Raw genomic sequence first — 20,042 nt, forward strand, 5'->3', positions numbered from 1 at the left:
ATTGTACACTCTCAGGAGTTCCGGGACAAGAATATCCGAGCCGGCCTTGTAAAGCTCAGCTGGGAGCCCATCCGGGCCTGGGGATTTGCCATTAGACAGGTTGAAGATGGCTTCTTGGAGCTTAGAATGATTTTATGATGATGAGAATTGTTTACTGAAGCCTTTTTTATAATGTACGCTTTTATGATTTCTGATGAATTCGTTGCGTTCGATTTGATTAAACACTCACTTAAAGCTATCAAATGCCTTCTCAGCATCAAAGAACGAGAAAGAAAGAGAGAGGAGTTGCTGTAATCAATCACACTTGCAAATATTTTATTTCTTTCATAAAGTTTCTAATTTCTCAAAATTAACAGGGATCTGATGATTCACCTGGGCCCTAGAAGGAATTAAAAGACTCAAAAGGTGTCTCAACTCGAAAATATGTAAATCTTGTGATACTGCAAAGAGCCTGCTGGACGTGTAGATTAACCAAGTTTGTGGTACATTGAACAGCCAGCATGGAAAATTGTTCACAGAGCTTTTAAAATAACACAGGGATTAAAAAAATGCACAGCCTTGGTGGGGTACAGTGAGCGTATGATTTAATTGTCACAAATAAAGTTAAAGATTAGTTGAGTTGTGTCATGATATTAATATACCATGAGCCATTAACTTACTCACTGTCCCCTACTTCCAATGCAACCATGAACCTCGAAATGCCCCTTAAACAAGCATGATACAGCAGCAGTTTACATGTGTGTTCTTATGCGTTTAGTGACTTTAGCATGTCTGAATTGAGCTAATAAATTTCATGTGTGGATTCTCAAATACAGTTTCAGTTTTCGGCACAATTTGGTACACACTTTGAAAGTCAATAAACATATGTTTTGCCGCACAATTGCATGCTGTACCAGTGAACACAGAGCATCAGACCTATGCATTGCCTTCCGAGTGTGAAATGTACTATTTTACAGGAAAAGTGCAGTTTGTCACTCCTCTAACGCAGAGTTGAACAAACTGTTAGTCCAAAAGAAAACAGCAGTAAGAGTACATTAAAAATAAGTGACCAATTTTCTTATACATGTCAGTGAAAGGAACCATAATGTCTATGATATCAGATTTTTTTAATCCAGACAAAGCTGCGTTTTTCATTATAAAACGCAAGACACGTGGTTAAGGAAAATCACAATTATGACTGGAAGTCATTTACTGAACTCAAAGAAACTCATTCACATTAAAAGGTTGACAACAAACTACGTAAAAAGATGAGCACAATAAAGTTAAACAGATTATTTTCTAATGGAGCAGATGGATTGCGAAAAGACTTGTGACATAAAATACACGAGTAACAGGAAAGTTATGAGGAAAAGAGACATGTTAGATCAAGAAAAGAAGCAAGGAATGTGTGCTGTAAACTAATGGAAAGTGAGCATGTTCCAGGGACAGAACAGAGTAGTTCCAATGTTCTTGGTAACTGGAGGGAGGTAAAATATTGAATTCAAACTTACTATAAAATCATCTGCGTGCTTGTCCTCATTACTTTGGTCCTTAAAAAATATAAACATGCATCAATTTAATTGCATTTCGTTGAACTTGGAGAAAAGCACACTAAGGGTTTGCTGCATGTTGTGTTTGTGCATAAACGGTCACACATTTTACAGATTTGACAATCAATATGTCTTGTTATAGAGCATCTTTAGGTAAAGTGCTTCATTTAATACATAATTTAGATTCACTGTTAACATTTTCATACGACTAAACTGGGGCAAACCAAGATCACGTTACTTGTACAAGAGCAATTAATTTCATGTTTCACAAACTATACCAACAACTGGTGCTTTAAGACACAATCCATGCTTCAAATGCATTCTTATTTGCCATTTAGTAAAACAGAGAAGTGACCTACCTGCAACGCAAGTCCTCGAAACCCAATACTTTTATAAAGACATGTTTTAAATAAATGTAAAACATTTTTTATAGTTATTATGAATCATCACAGTGGCGAAATTTAGTGTTTTATATGTTTTCTTCTGTAAACATAACTGCATTTTAACCATATATTTACTCAGAGAATTAGAATTATTTTTTTTTTTTAACATAAGCAAATGTGATATGACCAAAGCTAACCAAAAGTTACCTTCGACATTGATTTTGGAAAGAATTTCAGTTTTTTTGTTCTTATAGACCACACATAGAAGTTGGGCGCAGGCCCTCCCTGTGACCAATCCACTGCAGCAGCCGAATCCCACAGAGCACAGGTTTCTGGCCATGCACAAAAGGAATTGGTAGTAGGACCTTTTGGAGAGGGCGTGGGGGGTGTCGGTGTGCGTGTGCTATTATTATTATTATTTTATTTTTTAAAGAGTTCACAGACCCAACCTTTGTAACATGGTCGCAAAATGGAAGATGGGAGCAAAAAGTTCCCTTGACGAATTGCGGAGGAAGGTGTGGTCATTTTTAGGTCTCGCCTACGCAGCGCTGAGGATCTTTAGTCCTTGCTCTGCTCTTTTTGGAAGCACCCACTCGTGTTTGTGGCGGCATCCAGCGTGCGGGAGCGCGCAGGGGCGCGCCACATTCCATTTGAAAACTTTATTTCGGCATACTGCCATAAAAGCACAATAAAAATATAAAAACATATGTAAAAACAATCATCACATTTTACAAAAAGCGGAATATTCATCACAACACCCACAGATAAGATCATAAGAATTTTTTTAAAAACAAAGGACTCCGTTTGGCCATCATCTCAACATGCAAAAGTGCAAAGAATAGCCATAAGTGCATCATCTCAAAATGCAAAGTACAAAAAAGGAGATCACAGCCGTTCTAAAAAATACAGGCAAATCGTGTTAAAATTGATTGGCCGGGAGTAACAGGAGTTTGATCAATAGGCTATAGTTCATTACAAAGCAGCTCAGACTATTAAGAGAGCCTTTTTAAGGATCGCATTGCGAGTGCACCATATAGAGAACAAAAAGCGGGCTACAGAGAAAACAATGGGTAATTGAGTATCATATTTAAGAATTCTATAAACCTCATTGCACCTCCCAGAGCCCAGATTTTTGATAAGTTGTTTTAACCAACGGGATCTGGCTCGTTTGTATTCTTGGCAAAAAAATAGAACATGGGGAACTGTTTCTATTCCGATATTGCATGCAGGACAGATCTCTATACCAGAGTTTTCCCATTTCTTCGTAAAAGTGCGTAACGGAAGAACTCCATGTCTAAACTGTAAATAGAGTTTCTTAGCTAAAAAGGGTTGTAGATCATCCAGAACCAGTTCGATGGAATAGCTTTCCTTTACAGCTAGAAACTCAGAAGTTAATCGGCCCAGAGTAGAGCTCCTAAAAAGAGCCACAAGCTTGTATTCTCTATAACTCATTGCCAATTCCTTCTTAGTAATCGACATGGAGCATTCTTCTGGAGCACTCCAAAGATTAGATCTTCCAAGGGTCTTACATATATCTTTTACAAATCTGAGCCAGAGAATTTTTTGGGCTCCCGGTAGCCCCATCCATTCTTGCAATTCCTCCCTAAAATGTATTAATTCTGGGGTGCTCCATAGGCGCCACCAGTATAGTATTGGTCTTAGGGAGGCTTCCTCTGTAATGGGTCTTAGACCTAGATCCATACGTAATGGAACTAGAGGAGTACTAGATGGTAACATAATGAGTTGTCTGATGAAACTATTTTCAATACATGTTAGCCTATTTAATGCACAGTGGCCCTACAGCTCTGCCCCGTACAAAGTGGCACTCCTTGCCTGTACTTTGTATAATTCCAGGGCGGGGCTGACCACACGATTCGTAGCACTCCTGTAAACTTTTTGTATACCTCCTGCTACCTGAGTCAGTTTTAGACTGGCTTTAATAAGTTGTACGCCCCAATCCATTCTTTCGGTAAGTGAAATGCCCAAGTAATCAAAGGTGTTAACCTTTTCTAAAACTTGCCCATTTAGTCTGGGGTTTAGGCGAGTGGTACTGCATGTGTTAAAACCATATATTTAGGTTTTTGGAGATTAATCTCCATGCCCCGATGCTTGCAGAAGACACCAAAGTTGTCCAACGTCCGCTGTATCCCCATAAGGGACTTGGCAAGCAATAAGGTGTCGTCCGCAAACATGAGGGCCGGTATTTTTCTATTGGCCAACCTAGGGGCATCAATATTCTTCCCCGCATTAAGGGCGTCCACCAGGCCATTGATATATAGGGAAAAAAGAGTAGGCACCAGGGCACAGCCCTGGCGCACACCCCTCTCCACCGGGATAGGAGATGTTAGTCCATCCACTTTGCCATAACGGATTTGTGCAAAGTTGTTTAAATGCAAGCGTTGGATCAACTGGCAAAGATATTCTGGAGCTCCCATATCTAGGAGAGTTTTCCAGAGCTTATCCGCGGTACAAGGTCGAACGCAGACTTCAGGTCTACAAAAATGAGGTATAAGCTGACTCGTTCTATTTTTACTGTTTTCCAGTAAATCATTTGTAGCCTGAAGATCTGATCGATTGTCGACATTCGTTCCCTGAAACCAACTTGGAGAGGGGTGACAACATTAGAGTCTTCCATCCAAGCCTGTAGGCGCGCCAGAAGAACACGAGCAAATACTTTTTGGGACACATCTATTAAGCTAATGGGGCGCTAATTAACAGGCAAAAGGGGTGAGCCTTTCTTAAAAATAGGTATTATTTCTGCCCCAGCCCACGAGTGTGGAATTGACATCCCTTGTAAAATTGCATTAAACAAGACTAGCAAGTAAGGAGCCCATATAGACGGTTCGGAGCAAAAGAGATCGCCTGGAATCTTATCTAGGCCTGGGGCCTTAGCCAGTGCTATCTTCCCTAATGCCAATATAACCTCATTCAAAGTTATCTGGAGATGGTCCGGAACATAGGAGGTCCTTTGCAGTTGATTGTATGTGTTGGTAGCTTCGCCCTCTCTAATTCCTACATATAGGGCTTCAAAATGGGCCTTCCAGGCTCCCTCACCGATATTGGGTTCAAGGGCTGGTTTACCTTCTTTAGAGCCCTGATTGATAAGGTTCCAAAAGGTGCGCATATCGCGCGTCTTTAGGGCAGTTCTAATTTCATCCCACATTTGGGATGCTCACTCACTTTTGGCCTTCGTCAACTCTAGTTTATATTTAACCCTTTCTTCTCTGATCTTTGACCTCTCACTGTGTTTGATGGAATAAAGGAGGTTAGTTCTGGCTTTACGACAGTTTGAATTGTACCAGCCGTGCCGTGGCTTAGTCACACCCTTTACTTTCCTTTCTCTGTGGAAAAATACTGCCACAGAGTTGGTAAGATCTTGGTGGTTGTTTTCCAGGACTTCAAGAAACTCCTTAATATCACCAGCTTGGCCGGCAACCTGTAAATACGGGATCATTTTCTGATATAGTGCTGCCAAGTTATCTTGGGATTTAACAAATTCACACCAACGGACTATTCTACCTCCATTAACCTGTATCAGTCCCTGGTCTTTATGTAAGCTATTTTCCTGCGCACTCTTTACAGAAGGCAATACAAATTCTAAAGAAAGGGCATTATGATCACTATAAGTGCGAGGGAGTGCTTCCAAAAAGAGCAGACTGCGCGTGCATGCACCACTCCCGGGCTTGTTTGCATTTGTCTCTTATTGTCCAACAGTGTTTATTTACATTCAGGTATACAGATTTATTGGTTTACAAATGTTCCAGTAGGTGGCAGTGTGTACTAATATTTGCTAATTTCTTTCATTGTACCCCAATCTTCACTGCGCGGCACAAGACGACCTGCTCGCTCTTCTCCTGCTCTAGAGCCAATATCGGCCACACTCACCAGCCCTTACGCAGCAACATACAAGTAACATAAATAAGCAGGCAAGACAACTTTTTGGTGGAGAAAATTGCTGCAGGTTTATTAGCATACCAAATATGCCAACATCGTGGGTTATCTTACAGGTGATCCAAAGGCAAGCCGCCCCTCGCGGCCTACCACCTGATAAGCCAACTTGCATCGTGGCCTTAGCCAATCGGTGCTTAGCGGTTGTGGTGAGGGGATAGCCCCTCCCACTTCCGGTGAACCGTCGGTCAGCCCACATTCATTCTGGCCTGCGGCAAAAATCATTTTTGTCCCACATTCTCATAACAGGTGTTACACCTGCTGCTCGTTCCTCTGCAGCGAAATGAATCTGATCTCTCTAGTTCCTCAGTCCTTTCTGTTTTGTGCAGTTTTATACAGCGCGTACTCGGCCCGTGGGCAACAGAACTGTTACACAAGCAGATTCATTTTTCTAACACACAGAAGATTGCGATTTGCCTATAATCACATGATGTTGAGCCATCGCCGGGAATCGAACCATGCGCTAGATCCGCACTTTAGAATCACATCTCTTTCTCCTGCTCGTAAATCCCCTCTCTTTTTCTTTCTTCCACCTCATTCGTCATTAGTGAAATACTCCTGGCTTCTCCTGCACGTCAGTCCTCGCCATAGAAAAACATCTATCTGCTCCTTTTGCCCCTCGTTTACTGTTTTAGATTAATCGGTGTACCCTGCCTCCTGGTCCTTGCTAAGACAAGCCTCTCTCCTGGGCCGTCATTTCTCCTTACAGCAAAATCCATTATGTCTCCGGATCCTCACGTTCTCCAGCAGAACCTTTTGTTCGATGGCGGCTGCTCTGGAACTCCTTTCCCTGCACCGTGTTCCCCCCGTTTATTTAGAGCAGATGATGAAGAGAGGATGTGGCCATACGGCCAGGGCTGGCGATTTTGGAGCTTTGGAAGGAGGTTTGAGTCTCGGCGTCTGCTCAGCATCCTGTGATTCTGGGTAAATCGCTTAATCTCCCCGTGCCTACCACAAAAACAAGCATTGGCATAGCCAATAGGCCTCGCTTTTGGGACCTTAGAAGTATATAGTTATGCAGCACAATCTCCTTGGTGCAACAACATCAACTGTTGCATGGCTAAAAGCTTATAAGGTCACAAAGGTGAGACCTATTGGCTATGCCAATGCTTGTTTCAATTTATGTCCTGGTAACAAGAGTTTGAGGACTAAGGGGAATAACACCGGACCAGGCCCCTGCAACACCTGCTGGAGGCCCCAACCCTTTAAGGGGGAGGTGGGGCCTGGAGGAGACATAATGTTGTATTACATCATTACCGTTAAGTTTTAACTCTGTGAAGTCCACTGACAATTTTTCTGAAAGTACTGAATGAATTTACACTACACAATACCAAGCAAAAACACATTCTTGAGTAAAGTTATACATTCATGCCAAGTTGGGTTACCCATTACTTTGGTATTCGAGGGAAAAAATCCTATCTGAAAAGAAATGAGAAACAATATATTTTGGCTCACCCAATCCACCCCCTTAAGTTGACGATTTGAAGGAAATTTGGCATGCCAAACCCAAATCAGATTAATGTCGTCTTTGGAAAGTTTAGAGCCTATTTATCAAATGGCACCGAGGTTGATAAGAGATCAAAAAATGGTGTTTTAATGGAAATTAGCCTAACAAGAACCAAACACTGGCCGGTATGTGCAGACACCAACACACCAACACACACCAACACACCCCAAGACACACACACACACCCCCCGTGAAAAAGAAAGGGGATGGAGGTGCGCAGCCCCTCTCCCTAAGCTTCATCATGGGGGCCAAAATTTAAAAATAAGAGGTGGCTTAACCCCCCCCCCCCCCTGGCAGATTACTGCCGAGGGGACCCCAACCCCGAGGAATGAATGGCGGGACCATGAGGTATAGTTAACTTAAAGCACAAGTTATAGCTACTTGAGATAACTAATAACTGGTGAATTTCAGTGTTTGATTTTAAAATGTTAAGTTGTCACTGAAATATTCAAACTATAAAGTCACCTTAACCTTTGTTTTTTACAGTGAAGATGAATATCTCTCCCTCCCTCCCTCCCTCTCTCTATATATATATGTATATATATATTTCCTCTTTTACTGTTCATTTATTAAATGTTAATATAATAAGGCATTGGTCTGCATTCATAATTCTTCTCGGTATGTATAAATCATCTACTCAGTTTGTTTTATGGGGATGGGAATATAATTTGATATCTACTATACTGCAGCTGTACACTTGTTAAACAGGCTGACCGCCCTTTCATTGCCATTTCATCCACTGCTCTGGGGACTTCTGTGGTCTGCAATTGTAAATGATCCAAACCAAAACTCAGAAATATGCGCAGAGTTATGTAAATGGCTCTAAGATACAAACATAAGGATACTGAATTTAAAGAAGGAGTATAAAAAAAATGGTGCTATTGTTAAAATGAGACATTCTTGGTGTAGTGTATTAACAGAGAAAAATTATTATATTCTCACTCTTTCACTCTGTCGGATAGACTTTGGTATTCGAAGCCGTATAATAAGTGGGCCAAAATCCCTTTTCTCACTCCTCTGAATTTCAAATGAATGCAATCTCAGGTTTTGCTCCATTTTAATCCCATTGTTCAGTTCCAGTTTCCACAATCTCTACTATGCCTATTTTATGCAAATTATTCGGTCTCTTTATTGTTAGTCTCAAAATTTACCACAGTAGCAAGAGACTGCAACAAGGCTAGATGTTTTACTTTATATGGGTATGCTGTGATGTACACATAATATGCAAGACAAAAAAGGGAATATGAATACGAGGTTAAACCATTTTTAAAATGCTTGCACTTGAACCAAAAATCAAAAAGTGGACGTAATTTCTCTAAGGGCTTAAGACTTACTTAAGTGAAAATATACATTTTCTCATTCATAGTTTCTCAAAATTCCTAGTTCAGACAGTAACATGAGAAACTAGTCAAAATGTTATTTAAAGATACGCAGCAATTCTGCAGGCATGTATAACTTGGCAAATATATCCAAGCAAAGCATCCTGGAAATCTCTGTAATTACTTACTTAAACCGGCACGGAAGTACTGATGTCCATGTTAATTCCCCAAAGCAAACAAAAGGAGATGTTGGATGGAGCGCTGAAACTTTGCAGGCACTCACCCCCAGTCACTAATAGATCTGGGTTGAATACATCATCGATCTTTAGCTCACTTTGCCACCTCCGTTCAGAACCAGCCATGTGCAAATCAGTCCTGACCCTGGTTCCTCATGGGAATAGTCCAGCCAAACTGCCAAGCCAGGTCTTCCCTGGACCGGAAACATGGCATAGTGTTGGGTCTAAACTGGAATGGCATTGGGAGCAAACCAACGATGGATTTAGTCCCAGATCTCGGTACTAGGGTGAATGCATGACATTGTTCAGCATTTGCTCCATCACTTGTTCTTTTTGCAATTCCCTAAACCACCGGGGAAGATTAGAACATTTTTTTAGAACATTTTTTTTTAACTCTGCACCCTGGATTTACCAATCAGCCTGGTATATGCAAATACAAAAATTATCCATGTGGTGCTCCCTTACCATTCAGAAGGAGGGCCTAAACGTCTTCCTAACATCTAGGGCCATATGTATCAAGCCTTATTCCCGTTTGCAAACGGGCAGATTCTCAGAATCGGCACATTGCAAATTACCACCCACTTCAAGTTGGTGGTAATTTGCGATTTTCTTTAAAAAAGCACTTTTTTGATTTTTTTAAAGTGCCATATGTCGCACATGCATGCCCTTAGGGCATGTATGTGCGCAAAATGTGCACACATGCATATTTCAGGGGTGCAACAGGGTGTCCTTTTGGCACCCTTGTAACCTTGAAATTGCATTCTCAATTTGCGATTCTCTAATTGGTAATCGCAAATTGAGAATATCTTCCCATTCATTCCTATGGGCCTCCTAGCCCATAGGAATGAATGGGAAGGTATTCCTTATTTGCATATCTCAATTTGCGATTCGCAAATAAGGAATACGTAGGATTCACAAAATTTTTAGCAAATCCTACATACATTGCATTTTGCAATTCTCTAATTGCGATTCGCTAAAAATTGCAATTTGAGAATCGCAAAACTCTTTTTTGCTACATATGGCCCCTAGTTTAATAATCCTTTACAAGTCACACTAGAACTTAAATTAACTGAAAAACCGTTTTAGTTAGTTTGGTGATCATTCGGTCCACATGCCCTTTGTGGAGATAACCACAAACATGGCAACCATTCTTTTTCTACCACTTGACCATCTCATATACTCATGCATGGACCTCTATAATCATATTTCAGGTCATCTCATCAGTCCGACACTGCTCTTAATAGGTAACAGCATCTTCTACCCAAAATGGATAACAGAGGCTGTGCAGGGTCAGTGTTCTGCACCGGTCAAAGTCTTTTGACACTCCTGATCATGTTTAGCGGAGGGCGTTTATGTAGGGCACTACATGTAGCAAGTCTCTAGGTACTGCTCAACTTAGTGCTGACTGGGTGGAGGCAGCTTTAACTGTGGTAGGTAGATATTATATATACAATTCGGTAATAAGAATTGCAACTGGGAAAGCATACTAAAGTGTATCTCCCTACAAGATCAGTCTATATAACTATATTGCTCCCAGCCAAGAATGTGTGGGTTAAAGATTGACCTTACTGGAAGATCAATGCACCATGTTTGTCTGGAGATATTGTTTTTTATCAGATTCATGCTGTGGAGCACCTATAAATGCATACAGTGCTGGAGAATGCAAATACACTGTAAGTGGACCTTGAGTGCCATGCACAGTCAACAAAGGGCCTGATTTCGAGTTTGCAGATTGGCTACTCGGTTACAGGTACAAAAGGTATCCTGTCCACCTTATTACAAGTGTTTCGGAACAAATCCTATGGCATTTGTATTAAGGTGTACAAGATTTACATCACGTGTTGACTGAGAAACCTATGCGCCAAACTCTAAATTAGACCCAAAGTCTGTGTCTGGATGATGAAAGGTTATTGTACTGCCTTACACGTATTGCAACTCTAACCAGGGCTTTATGCTAGCTGTAATTTCTGAATCAGTATTTTTGGGGAAGTACACAAGTAAAAAATCTGCATAGTCCAATCTGAAGTTAATCCTCCGATCCATACAAATCTACTAAGATCTAAGAGGTCTCAGCATAATTTTGATATATTAAGTCTCTAATGAGAACGATGTTAAGAAATGACCTAATATAAATGGTAAAGACATATAGTGACAGTGAGGACTCTGCCATGGTCTGATGTTAATAGTTCTGATCTAGTTACTCAAAAATTATCTGGACCATTTGAATTCCTGAATTTCAACACCTATCCCCAGCAGCTACTCATTTTAGAAAGCGGGAGCAGGCAACAGTATCAAAGGCTGCCAACAGGTGATCAGCAATACTCAGCATAGCTGCCTCAACCCCATTGAGTGGCTGGAAGGGATATTGGCACATGCCCTTCAATTTGTTCATTTGAGCTGATGAAGATGTTTTCTAACTCTCTACAAGAGGCTTGCTGAGAAAGAGTAGGCCAGTAATAGGCCTTTAGTTACCAGACTCCAACCTAGAATCTCTGAACATCTATGACAGTAGAGTAGTACTAAAATGCTTTAAGATTGAATGGATGACCTTATTATCGTGAGTTAATGATGTTTGTATACAAGACAGTGCAACTATTTCAGTATGGGGTGCTGGTATCCAGTTAGCACTGTGTTCAGAGCACCATGCATTGTTTTACTTTAGAGATCAAAGGCAGAGCATCTTTTGAATTAACATGCAGGGACTGTCCTTGGCAATGAATAAGCAGTACAGATTCTTGTCCAGTTGCTACAATATTCTTCCTAGAGATTTGAGTCACTGAAAGGCTACAGTGTCACTTATCTCCATCTATTGGTTTAACAACTTCTTAAAAGACAGCTAAACTGGCTACACTACACCTAATGGCAAAAATGACATTGATTGTCACATTTGTGTTACGCAGCACTGCTATGCCTTGCTAAGCATTGGGGGGCTGGCTATTAAAGGCTCTGGGACCACAGCTCGAAATAACACAAATCAATCAAATGGTAGAACTGAAATTCAGTTAAGAATTAGCGCCACATAGAATATGGGAGGATACTGTCTTCTGTGCAAGAAAGCTGGCCGGTACCTGCTCACTATTTTACAATAAACCGTTTTACCGTTCGTGAAAATTCAATCACAAATAGTATTGAATATTAATGAAATCTATTAACAGCAGGCCAATATGGACTTTAATCTGACTCTCCTTTAAATATGGATCAGCACTCAAGGGATCTGAAATGTGGCATTGAAGGCAAATGCTCATCTAACCACAACTGGAAAGAAGTAAACTGTGCAGGTTCTCTAAGCAGATCTACAAATAAAGGCACTTTAATATGCATATATAACGATGCTATAGTAACAAGCATTAGCAATGCCAATAGGTCTTGCCTATAAAAGAGCTATTGGCTTTGCCAATATGTATTGGCCATTTTGTACATCAGCGTAGATGCTGTAAAGTTAGTGGGGTAAAAAAGAGTGGTGTGGAGTACAGTGGAATGTTATGGAGTGGTGTGGACTGGCGTAGAGTTGAGTGGTGTGGCATAGAGTGAAGTGGCATGGGGTGAAGTGGCATAGAGTGACGTGAAATGGAATAGTGTGATGTTGAGTGACGTAGAGAGTGTTGTGTAGAGTGTTATAGATTAGAGTGGCGTAGAGCGGAGTAGATTGACGTAGAGTGGCATAGAGTGGTGTAGGAGAGTGAAATGGCAGAGTGCTGCAGAGTAGAGTGCAGTAGTGTCTGTGTCGCAGAGTGGAGTAGAATAAAGTGGCATCGAGTGGAATAGAGGGAGTTGTGCAGATCATCGTAGAGTGAACTAGTTTTGTAAAGTGGCACAGAGTAGAGTGCTGCGGAGTGGAATAGAGTGGAGTAGAGGGACATAGAGTTGAGTCTCAGAGTGGAGTGTCACAGTGTGGAGTATCGTAGAGTGCAGTGGAGAGTGGCCTATAGAGTAATGAAGTAAAGTGAGTGCATTGGTTTTTTAGTAAAGTGTACTGGCATAGGGTAGAGGGGCATGGGGTGTAGTGTGCAGTGGCATCGAGTGGTGCAGGGAAGAGACCAGTGGCGAAGAGTGCAGTGGCAAACAATAGATTAGACCGGCACGAAGTGATGCAAACTGTAGTTGCGTAAAGTGTAGTGGTGTAAAGTGCAGTGGCACAGAGTGGAGTGTTGCATGGCAGAGTGCAGTGGCATAGAGTAGTGGTATAGAGTGCAGTTTTGCTGAATAGAGGGGTGTAGAGTGGAGTGACCTAGGCTGGAGTGTAGAGTGATTTGGCAAAGACGGCGGAAGTGCATAGCAGAGTGCAGTGGCATAGAGTAGAGTGGTGCAGAGTAGAGTGATGTGGCACAGAGTGCACTGTCAGAGTGCAGTGGTGCACAGTAGATGACAGTGGTGTGGAGTACATTGGAGTAGCGTGGAGTAGAGTAGCGCTCAGTACAGTGGTGCAGAGTAGAGTGTCGTAGAGTGCAGTGATGAAGAGTTGAGTGCAATGGTGTAGCGTGGCATAGAGTGTTGCAGAGTAAAGCATAGCGGCATACAGTATAGAGGTGAAGATTAGTTTGCCGTAGAGTACATTTGTTTTGAGTAAAGTGGTGTAGAGTGCATTTGTATTGAGTGCAGTGGCGTAGTGTGCAGCGATGTAAAAAAGAGTAGCGTGGAGTGGCACGCGGCAGAGTGCAGAAGTGTAGAGTGGAATGGTGCAGAGTGGAGTAGTGTGCAGTGGTGTAGAGTAGATTGCGTCAGAGAACAGTGCAGTGTTGTAAAGAGCTGTAGTGCAGAATAGAGTGAATTAACGAAGGGTGCAGTGGCGTAGAGTGATGCAGAGTAGAAGGTGTAGCGTGTAGTGATGAACAGTGCAATTGCGCAGAGTGGTGCAGAGTAGAGTGGGCTGGCATGGAGTGCAGTGGTGCAGAGTAGAGTGGTGTAGAGTGCATTGGCTCAGAGTGTTCTAGCATAGAATAAAGTGGTAAGAGTGGAGTGGTGCAACGTAGTAGTGGTGCACATTGCATTGGGGTAGAGTAGAGTGGTGCAGAATAGAGTGCAGTGGGATAGAAGGCAGTAGCGTATAGTCTTGCAGAGTAGAATGTTGTAGAGTGTAGTGGAGCAGACTGCAGTGGTCCAGAGTAGATTGGCTTAGAGCGCACTGGTTTTGAGTAAAGTAGGTTAGCGTGCACTGGAGTAGAGTAGAGCGGTGTGGCATAAAAACAGTGGCATAAAGAGCAGTGTTGTAAAGCAGATTGTGGTTGAGTTCAGAGGTGTACAGTAGAGGGTTGTAGAGTGCAATGACAGAGTACAGTGGCATACAGTGCAGTGGTGTAAAGTGTTGCAGAGTAAAGCAAGGTGGTGTAGAGAGCAGTGGTGCAGAGTATATTGGTGTATAGTGTATTGCTTTTGAGGGAAGTGGTGTAGAGAGCACTGACGGACAGAGCAGTGGTGCAGAGTGCAATGGTGCAGAGTAAAGTGGAATAGCACTGAGTGGAGAGGAGTAGATTGTTTCGGAGTGGTGCACAATAGAGAGCAGTGGCATAGAGTGCAGAATAGATTAGGGTAGCAAAGAGTGTATTGGCAGAGTGCACTGGTGTGGATTGAGTGGTACAGAGTAGAGTGCAGTGTTGGACAGTAGAGTGGCATACAGTGAAGTAGCACAGCCTGTAGTGGTGTGGAGTGGCAGAAAGTGCACTGGAGTAGCCTACAGTAGAGTGGCTTAGAGTGGTGCAGAGTAGAGTGCAGTGGCAGAGTGAACTGATGCACACTAGAGTGGTGCAGAGTTCAGTGGCAGAATGCAGTGCTGCAGAGTAAAGTGTTGTAGAGTGCATTGGCATGAAGTGACGCATAGTCAAGTGACGCAGAACGAAGGGACGCAGAGCGAAATGGTGCAGAGCGAAATGGCGCAGAGTAGAGTATAGTGGCGTAAAGTGCAGTGATGGAGAGTAGACTGGCGTAAAGCTTATTTGTTGTGAGTAAAGTGGTGTAGAGTGCATTGTTGTTGAGTGCAGTGGCGTGGAGTGGTGCAGGATAGACTACAGAGGCCTAGAGTGGAATGGCGCAGTGATGTAGAGTGCAGTGACGTACAGTGCAGAGGTATAGCGCGCAGTGGTGCAGAGTAGACTAGAGTGGATTGGTGTAGACTATAGTGGCATACAGTGCATTGGCGTAGAGTGCAATAGAGTAGAGTGGTGCAGAGTAGAGTGCAGTGCCGTAGAGTGGCGTGGAGTTTAGTAGCAGAGAGTGTGTGTGCAGTGTTGCAGAGTACAGTGATGTGGAGTAGATTGGCATAGAGTGCAGGGGTGCAGAATGCACTGGAGTCAAGTGCAGCGGCTTTGAGTGGAGCAGGGTAGATTGCAGTAGCGTAAAGTGGACTTGCATAGAATGGAATGGCGTAGAGTGCAGTGGTGCAGACTAGGTAAGAGTGGATTGGCGTACAGTGTATTGGCGTAGAGTGTAGTGGCACACAATGCATTGGCGTACAGAGGTGGAGTGGCGTAGAGTGGGGCAGAGTAGAATGCATACATGCATAGAAAAGTGACAGAGTTCAGCGCTGCAGAGAAGAGTGGCGTAGAGTGCAGCGGTTTTGAGCAAAGTGGTAATGAGTGTAATGGCGTAGAATGGAGTGGTAAAAAATGGAGGGGTGCATGTGAGACAGTAGCGGCAGAGAGTGCAATGTTGCAGAGTAGACTGTCAGAGTGCAGTGGTGTATAGTAGAGGAATAGAGTGCACTGGCGTGGACTGCAGTGGTTTAGAGTGCCGTAGAGTACAGTGGTGCAGAACAGAATGGTCTAGATTGCAGTGACGGAGTACAATGGCATATATGACAGTAACGGAAAGTGTTGCAGAGTAGAATATAGTGACCTAGATTACAGTTGTGTAGAGGAGAAAGGCACAGAATGAACTGGTTTCAAGTAAAGTGGTGTGGATATAATTGCCAAAGAGTGCAGTGGCGTAGAGTGAAGTGGCACCGACTGGAGTTGCATAGAGTTGTTTGTTTCAGAGTAGAGTGGTATAGAGTGCAGAGTAGATCAGAGTGGCATAGAGTGAATTGGAAAAGAGAGCACTGGCATAGAATAGAGTGGGAGAGAGTAGAGTGCAGTGGTCGAGATTGCAGTGTTTCACAGTAGCGTAGCGCAGAGTGCAGTGGCCCATAGTAGAAACTGTGCAATAGAGTGCATTGGCAAAGTGTAGAACGGAGTGTAGTGGTGCAGAGTAAACTGCAGTGGTGTGAAGTGGTGCAGAGTAGAGTGGGGTAAAGTGAAGTATGCATGGTGCGGTAGCGTCAATTAAAATGATGATTACATTTGCACAGACACAGTTTTACTGTTAAAAGTATACACAGCAAAAACGACAATGTATGGAAATGTCATCACCTGTTTTGCTTTGATCGTGTTAAAATATTTGTTTCTGCCACACTTCCGAATTACCCCAAAATTTGCTTTATTTGTACTTTTTTTAATTCTGATATATTCTGAAATATCTGCACAGTTCATTTACAGACATTTTTATTTTGTTGGTGCTAGAAAAAAATAAAAACATCGTGCAGCCTTCTTCAAGCCCCCAATAGCCAGCATCATTGTCACATAAAGCCTGTCACTTTGAAGTCGGAGAAAGTAAAATAAACACCAAGCTCCTTGGAAGACAGAGCCTGATATTGACCTCGGGCTTTGAATGCACAGCAAACGTGGCAAGATAACTAAGATTTAAAGGCCAGTTTTCAGAAATAGACCACTGGTACAAGAATACAGTAAAAGGGTTTGGGCACCGGAAGGGACGAACTCAAGCTGGACAGCCTAAAACAAATAGAGACAGCAAATAGAAAGCATGCAAATGTGAGTTCCAAATTCCATAGCCAATAGTAAGCAATGGGCAGAATGAATTCCCTGGGAAGAATAAACTAATTTAATTCAGAAACTCCCCATGAACTTCATTTTTGCCCACCTACAACAACAGTAAATGTGGGAAAGCAAATGCAAAAAAACTGTGGAGGTCTATTTGGTTGCTACTGTGCATATTACAAAACTGCTAGCATTTTTTCTGCTTAAAAAAAGAATGACCAAATAATTACAGTCACTGATTGTTTCAAAGAAAAGGTCATTAAAAAAGAAACCGAATTGTGATCTGACATGCAGAAGGAAAGCAGAACACTTTAAACCATGACATGCAAGTATGGTAAATGTCATTCTGTGTCACAATTACATTTTATTATTTGAACTTTCATGTCATACGTTTTTCTGAGCATGACGGTTCGTATATAGATTTATGACTATGATCCTAAAAAGAACGATTACAACCAATCACGTAGAGTTAATTTCATGTTGCTCCATTTGATCCTCATGAAAGGATTACGTTTTTAACCTTTGTTTGTGCCATCAGTGTGTTTCTCTCAGTGACACGTGGACAGATTTATGAAGAATCAAGACAGATAATTGGCTGATGAGAATAGGGGTGGTTTGAGCAAACAAACGCACAGAAACCCATTTCGAATGCAACGAGAGTCGCTCAAACAGTCTCAATACTCGCATTGTACAAATCAAACATTGTTATTTTAGCAGTTCTAATCATTTGTAGGTATGATCATTTCATTCATATTTTTCAGATGTAATGGGACTTGCTAGATGTGGACATGAAGATAGCAAAGGCACAGCTTTTGCTCATCAACGTACACACTTTCAATAAGGGTTTAAATATTGTTTCACTTAAAATAGAAGTGACACATTAGCTGCGTTTTAAGACTAAGACAGTCCACTCTACCTAATACTGCTTATTTTCAAATAAGTTCTCAATCAATAACACCACATGTAAATGTCCAGCTTTTTGGATAGCACTGACCACTTGAGGTTAATATGTTCTGAAGTAATTTGTACACAGATAAGGGAACTAATACGATTGAGAAGTAAAGGAACTGCCAAAAAGTACACATTAGTTGATCAAATGGGGAAGCTGGGTCTAAAACCTGGGTCTTCTGGTCTTAAAGGCCACAATTTAGACACTAGATTACCTCTCCAATTTGAAAAATACAATCCTAAAGGAAATTTGAGAACGACTTTGGAAGGGAAACACTCAAAGGAGCTTTCATACACAAACTCACCATGACAAGGCTGCCTGAAAACTGTAGAACAATGTTGACTTCCAAGAATTCTGATCTTTTGATTCCACAGAGAAGAGGGCCAGTGTTTAAAATTTCTCGCTCTCAGTCTCTCAGTCGATCTTAGATGTACATAAGGCCATCAACCTAAGAATTAACTGTCAACATTACAGCGTAATTTTGTCTTTTTCAAGGCTCTCATCAAAGCTATCAAAGTCATTAACAGGGAAATGTGCAGGTTCGGCTGTTCAATTAAATGAACACGTTTGCTTACATTTGTCAAAACCTTTTGATGGTTTCGAAGGAAAAGATAGAGTTAATTGGGTACCTCACTAAAAACTTTGCAAGGAGAAAAGTGCGACAAGTGAGACCATCTGAAGTACAAAAATCAAAAAAAGACAATGACTATTAGAATAGGGACCCCCCTCCATAAAACTTACCTGCTCAAGACCTACTTAAAGTGAGCCACAGTGAGTTTGGGACTCCAGGCATATCCCCAGCCCTTTAACGCTACCCACATACAATATCAGCACTAAGAATTAATTGTTACATTATAAATTCATAGAGTTGGCACAGCATTTCAAACACGATACACAGAATCTCTTTTTGTAAATTATGATGCACCATGACCCGTATGTTAGACAAAAACCTTTTCCCAACAGTAGTGTCAACATAACCAGGTGATTTTCAAATCATTAACTTTGTATTTCTGGCCACAAATAAAATAGTGCAATAAAATGTTTCCCATGTCACAAAAATATCCATTTGTAGGCCCTTTGCTGAACCATTCTGTTAACATTGCATCACAAATCCTGATTCCTTTTAGAAATGATAAACTTCAAGAAATATGCCACATCTGAATATTACAGTAACATATAAGTCAGGGTTATGAGAGCTTTGCAGAGTTTCTAACAATTTGGTAGTGGGGTCTAACCCAACGAAAAAAGCTTAAATGAAGTAAAATATAATAATGTCTGAAAAAATTAACGTATTCATAGCTAAATAAAGCCATAGCAATATCAACCCCCAACCCCAATCATAAGCTGAGTCACCAGCACTGAGTTATAGTAAATATTATCAGGAAGGACAGCTGTCGTCATGGTACAACATGTAAACTCGCCATCAGTTTAGGAGTCTCGTCAGCTGAACAGTAGGGCCAAAGATGGATAGATATGAGCATATTTGCAAGACTGGCTAACAGGCCAAGAGCTTTACCCCAAGCCCCAGGTTTCCACAAAATATCTAAGTCTCTGTCAATAAGTCCTCAATACATATGAGGCCAGCCTTTCCCATGGATCTGGACACTGGCCATGGGAGGATAGAGATATAGAGAGAGCAATCCTGTGGAAAAAATGATCAAGGAGAATGATGTTGCCCGGTTTAAATTTCCATGTGTAACCCACGTGGTGTGGTTCATGATCTTCATGAAGACATAAAATTGTCACCTGCTCACTTTTATGCGTTTTTTCATCCTTGGGACACAGTGCACCTTCTTTGATTAATGCACCATGTATGTGATAAATTACTACACTACATGTGTAGTTACTATAATTTTCTGGTTTAATGAAAAGCATCTATAAGGCGAGAGTGTACAAAGGTTCGCATGAATCAATTCCAGGCAAATCATTGTTTTGAGTATACGCTGAATGCCCAGGTTCTACAGGCATAAGGGCTGATCTTGTCATATATAGTATTCCTGGCGTAGTTGACCGGGAAGGTACCGAATTCTAGGAAGTGGAAGGGACTGGGAGGACTGAGTCACTTGCCTGCCTCCACATTGCTTGTCAGACCCACATTTCCGGCCTTGAAAGGACTACTGCCACAGCAGTTGGGGAGACTGTCGCTGTCCATATGCCAGCCCCCAGGTGTAGCCAAGTTTTTTCTGAACTGATGTGGTAACTGCTTGGGTAGAGTGAAGAGATTCAGGGAGTGTGCCGTGTGTCTGCGATTCTTCAAGCACTCCAGGGTAGAACCCTCTTTTTTCACCATGAAGACGTGAGCCATCAAATAGCATTCAGGAAAGATGCATTTACTTCTCCAGAAAAACCAGTGGAAGGCATCTATG

General features: G+C 41.8%; 1 protein-coding gene across 12 annotated transcripts in view; it reads right to left on the reverse strand.

Moving 5' to 3' along the window:
* The window catches only part of OSBPL9 (oxysterol binding protein like 9), a 1,355,357-nt gene that overhangs the window by 679,699 nt on the left and 655,616 nt on the right, over positions 1-20,042 (reverse strand). For 7 of the 12 annotated variants that reach the window (XM_085602635.1, XM_085602639.1, XM_085602638.1 and 4 more), the window contains one exon: positions 1,491-1,529. The exons of the other annotated variants lie outside the window; for them this stretch is intronic. In XM_085602635.1, the coding sequence (XP_085458761.1) occupies positions 1,491-1,529 (39 nt within the window). The remainder of the gene's footprint in view (positions 1-1,490; positions 1,530-20,042) is intronic. 12 annotated transcript variants of the gene reach the window in all.

Source organism: Triturus cristatus, chromosome 4_2 (genome assembly GCF_964204655.1).
Source record: "Triturus cristatus chromosome 4_2, aTriCri1.1, whole genome shotgun sequence".
Lineage (NCBI taxonomy): Eukaryota > Metazoa > Chordata > Amphibia > Caudata > Salamandridae > Triturus > Triturus cristatus.